Here is a 12,718-nt window from a genome sequence, read left to right on the forward strand (position 1 = left end):
AGTTCAATTTGTCACATATGTTCAATATTTTGCCTTCATAATCCCTACTTCGACTTTTGGAAATTTGAAGCTTGTCTGAAATATTAGTGCTTTAAGGATCCGCAGCTCCAGCCTACTACTACTCCACCTGGGCAGGTGTCCTCTCCATTTGCTTTTTTCTTCTTCTTCAGTGACAGAGACCCCCGGCCGACGCACGGTCCGAAGATCAACTCTTGGAGTTGAGATGGATTTGGGAAGTTGAGTTCAAGTTATTATTATACTACGCAATAAAGACAATGCTTATTTACTTCAAGTTGAGGGCTCAACATACTTCCCAGCAGTCCCATCCATCTGTGCCTCTAACACAGCGGTCTTACCATTCATCACGCTTTGAATAGCCTCTGGCAACTTCTTCGCTAATTCTGCCACTGTAGCAGCACGACCAGCCCAAACCTCTCCACCAGCAGCGGCCTTTGCAATACCAGCATAGTCCGGTGTCGGCACAAAGGAAATATTCAAGTCCTCATTTGTGGCACGGGAACCATCACCATTCGGGTGGACCAACAACATACTTCGTCGTGGCGCATTCCACCCCTTATTATTCAACACGATGGTCAAAATGGGAATATTGTATCGGCGGGAGATCCAATAAACCGAGCCCGGAACACAGAAGAGATAGGTACCATCACCGACGACTTGGACAACGAATTTACCCTTGCCCGGTCCTCCAGCTTTCACATCTGATGCTAGCTTGATTCCCAGAGCACCTCCACCGGACCAGCCTAAGCCACCTCCTCCACAGTTGATCCATGAGTTCGGCAAAGTTGCGGCAATTTGGTCTGAAATTGGATGCGTGAGTGTCACGGACTCTATTGCCCAGATCGTATCTGCGGGACACCCATCGCGAACTTGAGCCATCAAATATGAGGCATTCAAGGGGGCCAAATCTCCACCCTCTGGCAGGACGGCTAGATCGGCGATCTCTTTTCGGCGAGTCAAATACTCCTCATCTCGTCGCTGGCCCATGACTATGTTTTCTTCGGAGCCGATGAATTGTTGGATTTGCCTGTTTCTAGCAATGTGGTCATTGATTTGCTTGAGCGCGGTTGAGGAGTCGGCCCGGAAAGTGGCCATTGAGTTGATATAAAACACTGGGATTTGTTGCTTGAGTGGGTCGACATCGATGTGAATGATTTTGGCTGATTCAGAGGGCTTGAATTGAGTGGGAACCCAGGGCACATCACAGTCAACGACCAAGATCAAATCAGCTGTTTTGACAAGTTCATGTCCTGGGTATCGAAGTCCCAACCAACCTGGATGGTTGGCCGGAAAACACATATCACTGCCTCCTGTATCCAGAACTCGGATTCCCTTGAAGTGGTTTGCCAAGTTCACCAGCTCTGTTACTGCCTGTGTATTTCTACCGGTGTATCCAACCACGACCAATGGTCGTTTGGCAGCAGCAAGTTCAGAGGTGATAAGCTCGACACCAGATTCTGGGAGGGCAGCCGGGGACACAGGTCCCCACACTTGCTGGTTCAACTGATAGGGCTGAATTTCTTCCTCCATGACTTCTCGGGCACCAACTAGATAGACCGGTCCCTTGGGGTCGCTGGTTGCAAACTGCAGAGCTCGGTTCACCATCTGCTTCACATTCCTGCCTGACTTCAATTCGCCCGAGTATCGACAGTATTGGGCGACAATTTGTTTCTGATCAGGCACGTCTTGAATCCAGTGGATGTACTCGGTTCGTGAACCTCGGACTTCTCCCTCAATTGTATATGGCGATAAACCGGCGAAAATCAACACGGGAGCTCGACCGCATGAGGCGTTATGGACTGCTGCTCCCAGGCCCTGGGTTCCTACATCAACATGTACAATGACCGCTTGGGGCTCCCCAGTGAGACGAGCATATCCATCAGCCATTGAAAGTGCTACCATCTAGATTCCTAATCAGCCCGGTTCTTTGTGTTTTTTTCGGGAATACCCGAGGGTTTTGCGCAACAATAGCAGAGGAATCGACGTACCTCATTTGGGCAAGTGATAATTCGTGGGAAACGATCCTTATCTCTCTGGCCTTTGACCATCGCCTCTAGGATAGAGGGATGATCTGATCCCAGGTTGACGAATACATGACTGACTCCACCCTTGACGAAAGATTTAGCACTGAACTACTAACCAACAGCAGGGGACCTCAGTCACATACCTCCCAGAGAGCCTCAAAAAAGGCAGACGACGCGGTATATCCCCTAAACAGAGAAATGAGGTTAGAAAGTCAACAGTTTGAGGCGATAAACAAACATACATTGTTGCAGGTGCGCTTCTAACTACAGACTCTTTGTTGCTCGCCATGGTCATTGATCTTCAAGATGAGAATCTATCAAGTATTTGAAGAATCCAAGAAACAATTTACCTTACTGAGGGGCAAATCGGAGCTCTTGTTGCTGAGAAAGCAACCGAGCTACGGAACCCCCAAGAGAGTGGGGAAGATGATCCTCATCGGACGTAACACCGATGAGTGCAGTGTGGGGGGGAATTTACATCATCCACCGGATAATGATCGAATCCACCGGATCATAGTGGTCTGATGATTTTGATGCGGAAATTAGAACCGCATAGATAACTTTGTGTATATCTTTTTGACAGCCCGACATTGGATTTAAGTATCTCTCAAAGGACATCTGGTGGGCACCTTGCTCTTCAGGACTCCATTCATACAACTCAAAAGGGCTCGGAGCTGGCATCACACATGCCAGTGGGCACTATGTGGTTCTTTGTGCTTTGTCTGGTTACTCCTCGGCCTTAGTAGTAGAAACTTGAAGCTGATATTAGTCAAATTCTGGGTCATTCCTAGTCTTCATCCATGGTATACAGCCGTGATGCAGGCAGGGGACAAACTCACTTCATCAATTACCAACATTGAACATCCAGTCCATGCCAATATCACAGAGAGCGATGAATGAATGACAAGAATTCTTCAGGAGAATAGTCAGTCAAAGGTTGCCTTATTTCATCCCGGTCAGTCTGAATAATTGGTGGAATATTACTCACTGTTCATTTTCCTGTGCCGCGGGGAAGCATCCGTGCACTAGGGGTCTTCGGCATACTTAGATCTTCCTGGGGATTAGTGTCAATCAGGCAAATTAGAATTATATGCAACATTCCCCGCAATATTTCTTTTTTCTCCGGGGTAGATCAATATCGGTACAAAAGGTCCCGAAATGAGCAACGGACTTGAGACGTATATGTATTCAATGAGGAACTCCAAGTATGTCCTCCAATATTCGGAGCTATCAATTCAAGCCTGTGAAGAAAAGGAACTGGGAGAATCCCTATTCCCCTCATAGCGACAGCTTAATATGCGTCTGTACAACTCCCTTTCCTCGGCGTTGGCTTGCAGCCTCGCCATCCTTGATTCGGTCCAAGCTGTTCCGACCGCAGCAAATGTTTGTACCGTGAAGGCCAGAGGTAACAAAAAAGACGACACGCCGAATATCTTGCAAGCATTCGAGAAATGTAGTGGTGGCGGTACTGTTGTCTTCCCAGAAGGTCAATCATATTGGATCGCGACCCGATTAAACCCAGTCATTCATGATGTGACAGTCGAATGGCGAGGGAAGTGGACAGTAAGTGATTTAGCTATCTCATATCACAATTTTTCTCGCATTGCTTCAACAAGCTAACAGAAGATGGCTTGAAGTTCTCCGATGACCTCTCCTACTGGCGAAACAATTCCTACCCCATCGCCTTTCAAAACCACCATGCTGGATTCATCATCACTGGCAGCAACATCACGATTAATGGATATGGTACTGGTGGCATTGACGGCAACGGTAACGTGTGGTATGATGCCGAAGAGAGTGATACTCAACCAGGCCGTCCAATGCCGTTTGTATTCTGGAATGTGTCGGATGTCGCCGTGGATGACTTCTATATAAAGGATCCGCAGCTGTGGAGCTTAAATATCATGAGTGGAAAAAACATGCGATTCAACAATATCAACGTCAATGCCACTGCTGTGAACGCACCATATGGGGAGAACTGGGTACAGAATACCGATGGATTTGGTGAGTGATTTCAAATATAGACCTTCAAGTTGATCAGAACTGATTGAATATGTCTATCTGGCAGATACCATGGACGTTGAAAATATCCAGCTCTCGAACCTGGTTTATCAAGGTGGCGACGACTGCGTTGCAATTAAGCCACGTTCATACAACGTTGATATTCGCAATGTCACTTGCCATGGAGGTAACGGCATCGCGATCGGCAGTCTCGGTCAATACCTCGAAGACTCAAGTGTCGCAAATATCCTGGTCGACAATGTGACCGTCATCCGTCGAAACAATGACATGGAGAACGGCGCCTATATCAAGACCTGGATGGGAGGACTGGTGCCCCAGAGCTCATATGAAAGTGCAGGACTCCCACGAGGTGGAGGTTGGGGAACTATCCGCAACGTCCTCTTTTCAAACTTCTATCTCGACGGCCCTAGCTCTGGCATTGCCATAACTCAGGATAGTGGTGATAATGGCTCGTATGTTGGAACGAGTAAGATGGCGATTTCTAATGTTGCGTTTGTGAACTTCACAGGATATGTCGATACAACCTCGACCAAGGTAGCGTCTGTGTCTTGCTCGAATGTGCATCCGTGCTATAACATTGACTTTGATAATGTTGTGCTGTATCCTGAGAACTCGACTACTGTTGGCGTCGGATCTTGTGCATACACTGCCAGTGGGGGTGTACACGGCCTTGATGGATGTTCAAGTTAGATCAGGTCAGATTTAAAAACTCCTCAGTCACACCTTTCTTAATACAACAGTCTATTTCAAATTATTTTGGTCTATATCTCTTTCAAGACACAATGGTGATTCAATCTTTGATCACAAAGCATTGGCTCCGGAGGAGAAATAAATCGAAGGCCGCGTCTTCATATCAAAAAGGAAAAGTTATATGTGGATTGGATTTATTGAGCTGTGAAGGATTTTTTTAATTGTAGCTTCACAATTTCATAATATGGTGAACAATGCTGGTTATAATTTTGTGGAATTGTACAGGTCGAGTTGGGCCATCATAGTGACCACTTAATATCTGCCGTGAAAGCTCAAGTCTCCTCCCCGGAAATCGTGTCCATCAAATGTAAGAGGTATCACAAGATCGTGTAGCCTTTATCGTATTGGAAGCAGAAAACCAGAAAGAGAAAAGGAACGCCTGTCGCCGTGCAATGCAAGTGCAAAGTAGAAGAAAATCGAGTAGGAATTGAGGTCGATTAGGCCTTGCCCTTCTTCTTATCCTTCTTCTTCTTTTCTGGGGCTGAGCCAGAGGGCTCACCACCCATACCGGGGAAGCCTGGCATCCCGGGCATACCAGGCATACCCATACCAGGCATTCCAGGGATCTGGGGCATTCCGGGCATTCCCTGCATATTTTGCATCTCCGCCATGGCCTCTTTGAATGGGTTGTCACTCACACCACCACCACTGTATGCGGGCGAGTGGATAGGCAGGATTTTTCCGATCTTCCAACCACGTGGGGCTGAAGGAGCTTCAGGGAGTTTCTCGGGCATGGGCAAGCCGCGAATACGGAGGCGGTACGGAGATTGCTCATTCGTAGGGTGGGCTTTCAGATATTGTGCAACGAGGATAAAGAGGTGATGCTCTGTGATAAACTTGGTCAGTATTTATTAAACGCGCAATGTAAGTCCTCCTCATTCTGGCTCAGAAGGTCAATAACATACTATTCTTAATGCCAGGATTGACCAAAGTGCCATCTTCATCCTTGAGGAGCACGCGCACTCGGCCGGGATTCGCCCAATCTTTCGGGTGTAGTTTTTCGGGCTCCAAGCCAGCCTTCAATCCCAGCATCTGTACCGCATCCACGATGTCTCGCGCCAGCGGGTTCTCAACAGCAAGCTCGGCACCAACCTTACGGCCCTCGGCGCGGGAGCGACTCTTATCGAAATAAACCGGGTAGAGACATTGGAAGTGACGGGGGATTTCGCGCTGAGGCTCTGGCACCTGGGAGATTGGTGGGGCGAAAGCTGGGGTTGGCTTTGCTGGGGCCGGTGTTGGCACGGCGGGTGCAATGGGTGCAATGATGGTATTTTCGGGAAGAAAGTCGGAAGGCGCGACCTCATCAGGGTCGGAGTCTGACAGCTCCTCGACACGAGCGTATTGCGACATGGCGAGTTGATTAAAGGGTTTGATACGTAGGTGGAGGAGTCGAGTTAGAAGAGAAAGTGCGGAAGTGGCCTCTGTGCGGGCGGAGAGCTTGTCCCCGCGAATTGACCAGTTGTCAGTTTGATGCTAATGATATGATGGGGAGGTTATGCAGCTTAAGCTATTATTTATATCATTCAAGGTCTAGCATTTATGGAAAGCTTTATTCTCGATCGTTTTCCAAGGTTGTGGATATAAATTCTTTTTCTGAGTTGATATATCCACCAGTTGACCCTAGTTAGGGATTCCATGCCATTTCATGCCTCAGGCATCAACGCTAGTACAGATACATCGAAGGTCCTTCAATGACCATTGACAACAGAGGAGCTGTCTGTGGAGGCTGAAGGCAGAAGTGGCTCTATGAGATCTAATTATAGCCGAAAAATCCAATCTTATGGATCCAGGGCTATAAAGTGTGGCCGGCCAATGTTTGATGATCACCTCTCATCCATGACGTTATAACCACAGCAACCTTGGGACAACTTGAAATACGGGGATTCTGATACTAACATATAAGAGAGTTGATCAGCACTGGAAGCCATTCCAGAGTGAGCTTCAAGTTGGTCATATTAAACATTTATCATGTCTTCAACTCGAGTATTTCAAGTGGTCGAAGAGTCAATGGGGAATCACTACCACGCTACTACTTCTGATGCCCTCGGCGGGGAACGGCATCTGTTCATAGAAAAATCCCCATTCTCGTCAAAGTCATTGGATCTTACGATTCACAATGGTCAAGAATTGAAGGGCCGATACTCGGGGTGTCCAAATTTCATCGCTTCTCATCAAAATGTGACGTCAGATGGATGGCGACCAAGAATGTGTACCCATGGTGAAGAAAGGATTAATTTCATCTAGTTATTCCTTTCAAGCACCCATTCATGGAGAACCCCACACCTTGTCATGGAAAAGAACCCGCTCAGTGGGAACTGTATCCAGTGCATATGGAAATTCGAAACTAGTGGACGAGGAGAGCCAGGAGATCCTCGCAGTCTTTTCATCTGAACCACGTTTACTAGTGGCAGGTCATTTGGACATATATGGAGAACATAGTGATCCTTTTGATCATCTCGTGCTTTTGACAGGGCTGGTATTCCGAGAAAAACGGCGACGGCAAACTACACGAACTGCCCGTGCGGGGCGCGACGATGTTATAACTACAGGCGCTGCTATCGGCGGGGCTGGTGGTGGTGGATGTTAAATTAGGCAGAGATTCATAAGAAAAACAAAAATGTTGGAAAATTGTACTGCATTACTAGTAAATCTCCACGAATGTTTCCTAGTCAGTGTCCACACGTGCATTGTTCAGTTAGGCATAGATTCTAGTGTTTGCTAGTACTAGTTGCTACAAGTATGGCGATTGGTATTATTGGCACTGCTAGTACTTTCAAAGGTTCAGTTTCATTCTTATCTAGGCCCATAGTCCAAATGCTCTAAACATTTGCAATTCCGAGACACCTCTTGGCTTGGACATGGTATACCCCGCCAATCTTGCCCGCCAACTGATAACAAATTCACTTAAGCGCTATCTACCAGTTGACTTCAACAGACTTGAAGCCGAGAGAATTGAAATGAATCCCGAGACTGCTGTTCGCTGGGAACATCGGGAACATCGGCTCGTTTCGATGACTATCCACCTCATACGGCTCGGTAATGTGGTGTACAATCGCCAGGGTACTCGGCTGGTCCGCAACATGAACCTTGGAAGCTTAGAGAGAGAACCAATGCCTCCATTTCTTCCATCTTGTTCCCCATATCCCACTCGGAGAAATTGCGACACCCGGGGCGATCGAGCCGACAGGGCCGGCGTTAGTCCGATGCATCGGCATAATGATGCATGTATCCACAAGGGCAGCGCGTGGACCTTCAAGTTTAGAAATCAGAAACAGTCAATGCAAAAAATGGACTGAATAAAAGAATACTAGGCCCAATTGGGTGCCCGACAAAAACCAAATGTTTCCAAGGGTTGATTTCATCTCAATTGACTCTAGAATCCACCTGGGCCCTTGGCAACTAATGACCGAGATTCTAATGTTCAAGGTGGATCTTGAACCGAAACTTGTACCCCAGGTCGGTACTCTCTTACCAGGCTTTGACTAGCGTCAACCGGTAAAAAAGGAGATTGGAGGAAATATTAGTAGAATTAACTCCGGTTAAAAGCGGGTAATAGACATGACATCAGAATGTCCAGGGGTTTACAATGTTCAATATTGGAATCTTGACTGATATGAGGTTACTACTATCTTCACTTGGTTGACTATGCTGCATTATGAAGGGTCAATGCATTCGACCAAGGTTCATATACTTCGTACAGACAATGCGGACTTGCAAATCAAGGGCAAATAACCGCTGATCCCCCTCGGTGGGGTCTCCTCCGACTTAAGAGGGGCAGCGTGGGATGGCCAGGCGCATGATACAATTCAACCCCACCGGAGACACGTCGATGATTTATTAAACACGCCTCTCCCCGGTTTTCTTATTGCTCTTCGTTTCTCTTTTACTCCCTCGAATCATTCAATTTATCTGAAAAGTTCAATCTCTATAATCATGTCTTTCGGAAAGAAGGTTGCTCTTAACACCGGTACTGAGATCCCGTAAGGACATGAAATCATTCTCAATTGAAGCATGGTACTGACAATTGCACAGCCAGCTGGGTTTCGGTACTTGGCAGTCTGCCCCCGGCCAGGTCGGTGAGGCCGTCTACGAGGCCCTGAAGGCCGGTTACCGTCACTTGGTATGTTGCGATGTCTAAGAGCTCACCAGAATAAGAATGCTAATTTGAAATAACAGGATTTCGCCACTATGTATGTCATCGAAGAAATCATTCTCCTCGTCAATTGTTGAATTGACAATCATAAAACTAATACTGACAAATTTGGATAGCTACCAGAACCAGCGTGAGGTTGCCACCGGTATTAAGCGTGCCTACCAGGATGTTCCTGGTCTGAAGCGTGAGGACCTTTTCATCGTAAGCATTGCCCGCTGGAAGATATGGTAATAACCCCATCAAGACTCCGCTTTGCTAACATATCATTACCTGCATAGACATCCAAGCTGTGGAACAGCCAGCACCGCCCCGAGGACGTTGAGGCCTCCCTCGATGCTTGTCTTGCCGAGCTGGAGCTTGACTACCTTGATGTGAGTAGAAGGATCCTGTGGCACAAAAGAATGATTGCTAATAGTCGAAGCTCTACCTCGTTCACTGGCCCGTTGCCTTCAAGCAGGGCCCCAACTACTTCCCTCTGGTCGAGGGCAGCACTGTTGAGGGTGGCGATGTCAGCATCGATGATGATGTTTCCATCGTCGACACCTGGAAGGGTAAGCAAATTTTTCTCAATTGTATCCCCATCTTATCTCAGAAACTGACCTGCAATTCTCAATAGCTATGATCCAGCTCCCCAAGACCAAGGCTCGCGCCGTCGGTGTTTCCAACCACATGGTTCCTCACGTTCGTCCACTCTTCACCTTCTGGATTTTGGAAATGACCGACTAACGCATTGTAATAGCTTGAGGCCATTATTAAGGCTACCGGCGTTGTGCCCGCTGCTAACCAGATCGAGCGTCACCCCGTCCTCCAGAGCAACGAGCTCATTAAGTACTGCCAGGAGAAGGGCATTCACATCACTGCCTACTCTGCTTTCGGTAACAACGGTTTCAACGTGCCTCTCCTGATCACTCGCCCTGAGGTTCTGGAGGTTGCCGAGTCTGTTGCCAAGCGCACTGGTAACAAGGTCACTGGTGCTCACGTTATGTATGTTTCCCTTTCCCTGCTCCAATCTTCCTCAACTAACATCATCTTTTCCTAGTCTCGCCTGGTCCCAAGTTGGTGGCCACAGTGTCATCCCAAAATCCGTTACCCCCTCCCGTATCCAGGACAACTTCAACGAGATTGAGCTTACCGCTGAGGAGGTCGCCAAGGTCAGCGCTCTGGGCCAGGACCGCAGACGTTACAACACTCCTTTCATTGCTAGTATGTTTCCTCCCATATTTATTATACTTTTTATGATTGATCTTGTTACTGACTTTTGCATAGACACCCCTCGCTGGAACGTTGACATCTTCGGTGAGGCCGACGAGAAGCCTGCCGGTCACCAGGTCATCCTGTAAGTGGCAGTGGCCGTATAAATGATGAAATGAATTATATAAACAATCTTTTTGAGTGAGCGAGTCTACGAAAAAGGAAATCAGATAGATTTGGGTTATAAAATTGATTCAATTACCCACTCATGCTCTTCCAGTCCAATGTAGATTTCTCTCGGAATAAATGTATAATCTCAACTTGATTATTAAAGACTGTGACGAATTGCTTCAAATTTCGAGACGAAAGTGATACTATATATTGATTGATATGTTCATTGTGGAGTGTACAGAAATATTCTAAGTGTTTATCTGCGCGAATCTAATCGAATCCCGTGGCGCTCTTCCACTGGTTGCCATCAGCTATATAACAACCAGAGGTTGATCAAGTCAAGCCCGACCGGCGGGTGACTCTTCCAAATGGCTGGAGACATTCTTGCTCTGGGATGATTTGGATGTATTGTCCGATTCGACACCATCCAGGACCTGTGGCCGTTCATCCTCTTGTGACTCCAGGCCAGCATCTCTGTCATTCATATTATCATCCTTCCAACCTTGTTCGGCATCCGGATCAACTCCATCGAACATCTCATTAATCTCCTCCAAGGTCTTTCCTGCCGTCTCCTTCAGGCAAAAGTAAGTAAAGAGAACAATCAAAATATCGAGTAATCCGAACAGCAAAAACGTGGCCCATCCAATGCCGGCCATAATATATGGAGTTGAGAAGCTCCAGATGAAGTTGAATAGCCACTGGGAGCCAACACCAAACGCGACACCTGGCTCACGGATGCGAGTCGGGAATATTTCGCTCGTACATGGCCAAGGAAGAGGGCCCCAGCTGAAATTATAGGCAATAATGTCAAGGTATATCAAGGCCACAGTACCGACTCCAGCCGCTGTTACCACACCATCCTGAGGCGGATAGTGCTTGACAACAGCTGCAGTAGCCATCATGCATACTGCCATGAACGCTGCTCCACCTGCTAGCATCGGGCGACGTCCAAACCGGTCGGACATGAAAACCACAAAGATCAAACACGAGACAACTTTGATGGCACCAAAGATGCCGGTAAGCAATAGATTTCTCTCACCAGGACCAACGATTAGAGCGAAGAATTGCGGCCCGAAGTAGGCGAGAGCAGTCGAGCCAGTTGATTGTTGCGCCAGGAAAATTCCGGCGCCAATCAGCAGACGGTGCATGTTGGGCCCTTCAAGCAGTTCACGCATGTGGAATCCGGCCGTGACATGACGTTCCTCTTCAAGACCCCGGCGCATCTCTTCGAATTCTTCTTGTACTGCCGGTCCATCACCAGCGCGGATCCAAACAAGACTTCGCCATGCCTCTGCAGTCCTGCCATGGGCCAACAACCAGCGCACACTTTCATCCAAAGTGAACATACCAAGCCCCATCAAGACACCCGGGACAAGCTGTAGTCCAATTGGTAACTGCCATTGTTTCGCACTCGACGGCATCTTCTCCACGCCGTAGTCGATCCAGTAAGAGACAAGGATTCCGATTGTATATGTCAGCTGATAGCAGCTACCAAGCTGGCCACGGATTTCCTTGGGACTCATTTCAGACATATAAATTGGGATCACAGTAGCAGATGCGCCAACACCAAGACCACATATGACCCGTCCAGCATAGAACGCTGCAAGTGAGTGAGTGTCGATTACCTCGAGCACGACACCAATACAGAATACCACGGAACAAAACATCATTGCAATTCGTCTGCCCCATCGATTCGTAACTGGCCAAACGAGGAAACAACCAGCTAGCGCACCCGCTTGCTGAATGCCTACTGCAATGGCACTGATACGAGTCTTCTGTTCAGCAGTGAATTGGAAAGATTCTTGAAAGGAGTCGAATGTGAGAACACCGCCTGAAAGATATTAGAAAATCATTACTTCCATATTATAATACATTGCCAATAATAATATGGAAACTCACCAATGACACCAGAATCATATCCAAACAGCGCTCCGCCGCAACATAGTACAGCAGCTAGCCAATATGTACGCCATCGAGCCTTGGACAATCGAGCAACCTCCATGGCCATCTCCTCAGTCTCGGAATCCAGCCGAGATGATAGATGATCAAGAACTTGAGGTAATTGCGAGTACGATGTAAAAGATGAACGGTCCCACCAACTGGTCAGACGAGCCCGCCAAGCCGAGATAATGGACTCAGGAGAAGCGGAGACGGGTTGGGTGGAGGATCTTGATATAGACCCCGGAATTCCATGGTCGGACATTGTTGCGGAGGGAACAAGAACGACCACACTCAAAAACGCAGAAGATTTCCCAAAGGAGTGAATCAAGGTCGGTTGCTCTATGTCAAGTCTGGGTCGTACGCTGCATCTGGCCACTGCTTTCTCCGGATTCGCTCATGCGGGTCTCGCTGGGCGGTGAATTGCTTGCATTGCGCCGATGTGAACGTC

General features: G+C 47.7%; 5 protein-coding genes across 5 annotated transcripts; 2 read left to right on the forward strand and 3 right to left on the reverse strand.

Moving 5' to 3' along the window:
• Positions 1-288: 288 nt before the first annotated feature.
• On the reverse strand, positions 289-2,337 carry N7483_001519 (uncharacterized protein; the record flags this gene model as incomplete). The annotated part of the gene is made up of 4 exons (XM_057084956.1): positions 289-1,920; positions 2,007-2,126; positions 2,186-2,228; positions 2,285-2,337. 4 exons carry the CDS (start codon positions 2,335-2,337, stop codon positions 289-291), a joined length of 1,848 nt encoding a protein of 615 aa, XP_056951105.1.
• A 1,001-nt stretch (positions 2,338-3,338) lies between these two features.
• Positions 3,339-4,754, forward strand: N7483_001520 (putative extracellular exo-polygalacturonase; the record flags this gene model as incomplete). Its single annotated transcript, XM_057084957.1, has 3 exons — positions 3,339-3,605; positions 3,680-4,046; positions 4,111-4,754. 3 exons carry the CDS (start codon positions 3,339-3,341, stop codon positions 4,752-4,754), a joined length of 1,278 nt encoding a protein of 425 aa, XP_056951106.1.
• A 497-nt stretch (positions 4,755-5,251) lies between these two features.
• Positions 5,252-6,164, reverse strand: N7483_001521 (RNA-binding signal recognition particle subunit SEC65; the record flags this gene model as incomplete). Its single annotated transcript, XM_057084958.1, has 2 exons — positions 5,252-5,640; positions 5,720-6,164. 2 exons carry the CDS (start codon positions 6,162-6,164, stop codon positions 5,252-5,254), a joined length of 834 nt encoding a protein of 277 aa, XP_056951107.1.
• A 2,583-nt stretch (positions 6,165-8,747) lies between these two features.
• On the forward strand, positions 8,748-10,307 carry akr1 (putative aldehyde reductase (AKR1); the record flags this gene model as incomplete). Its single annotated transcript, XM_057084959.1, has 10 exons — positions 8,748-8,794; positions 8,847-8,934; positions 8,991-9,004; positions 9,084-9,168; positions 9,246-9,338; positions 9,389-9,518; positions 9,584-9,648; positions 9,707-9,951; positions 10,007-10,170; positions 10,234-10,307. The coding sequence occupies 10 exons, from the start codon at positions 8,748-8,750 to the stop codon at positions 10,305-10,307; spliced, it is 1,005 nt and encodes a 334-aa protein (XP_056951108.1).
• Positions 10,308-10,667: 360 nt separating this feature from the next.
• On the reverse strand, positions 10,668-12,532 carry N7483_001523 (sugar porter family MFS transporter; the record flags this gene model as incomplete). Its single annotated transcript, XM_057084960.1, has 2 exons — positions 10,668-12,160; positions 12,229-12,532. 2 exons carry the CDS (start codon positions 12,530-12,532, stop codon positions 10,668-10,670), a joined length of 1,797 nt encoding a protein of 598 aa, XP_056951109.1.
• Between the last annotated feature and the right edge of the window lie 186 nt (positions 12,533-12,718).

This window comes from Penicillium malachiteum (assembly GCF_028827825.1).
Source record: "Penicillium malachiteum strain IBT 17515 chromosome Unknown utg000001l:1.0-8184562.0:1.0-8186909.0, whole genome shotgun sequence".
Lineage (NCBI taxonomy): Eukaryota > Fungi > Ascomycota > Eurotiomycetes > Eurotiales > Aspergillaceae > Penicillium > Penicillium malachiteum.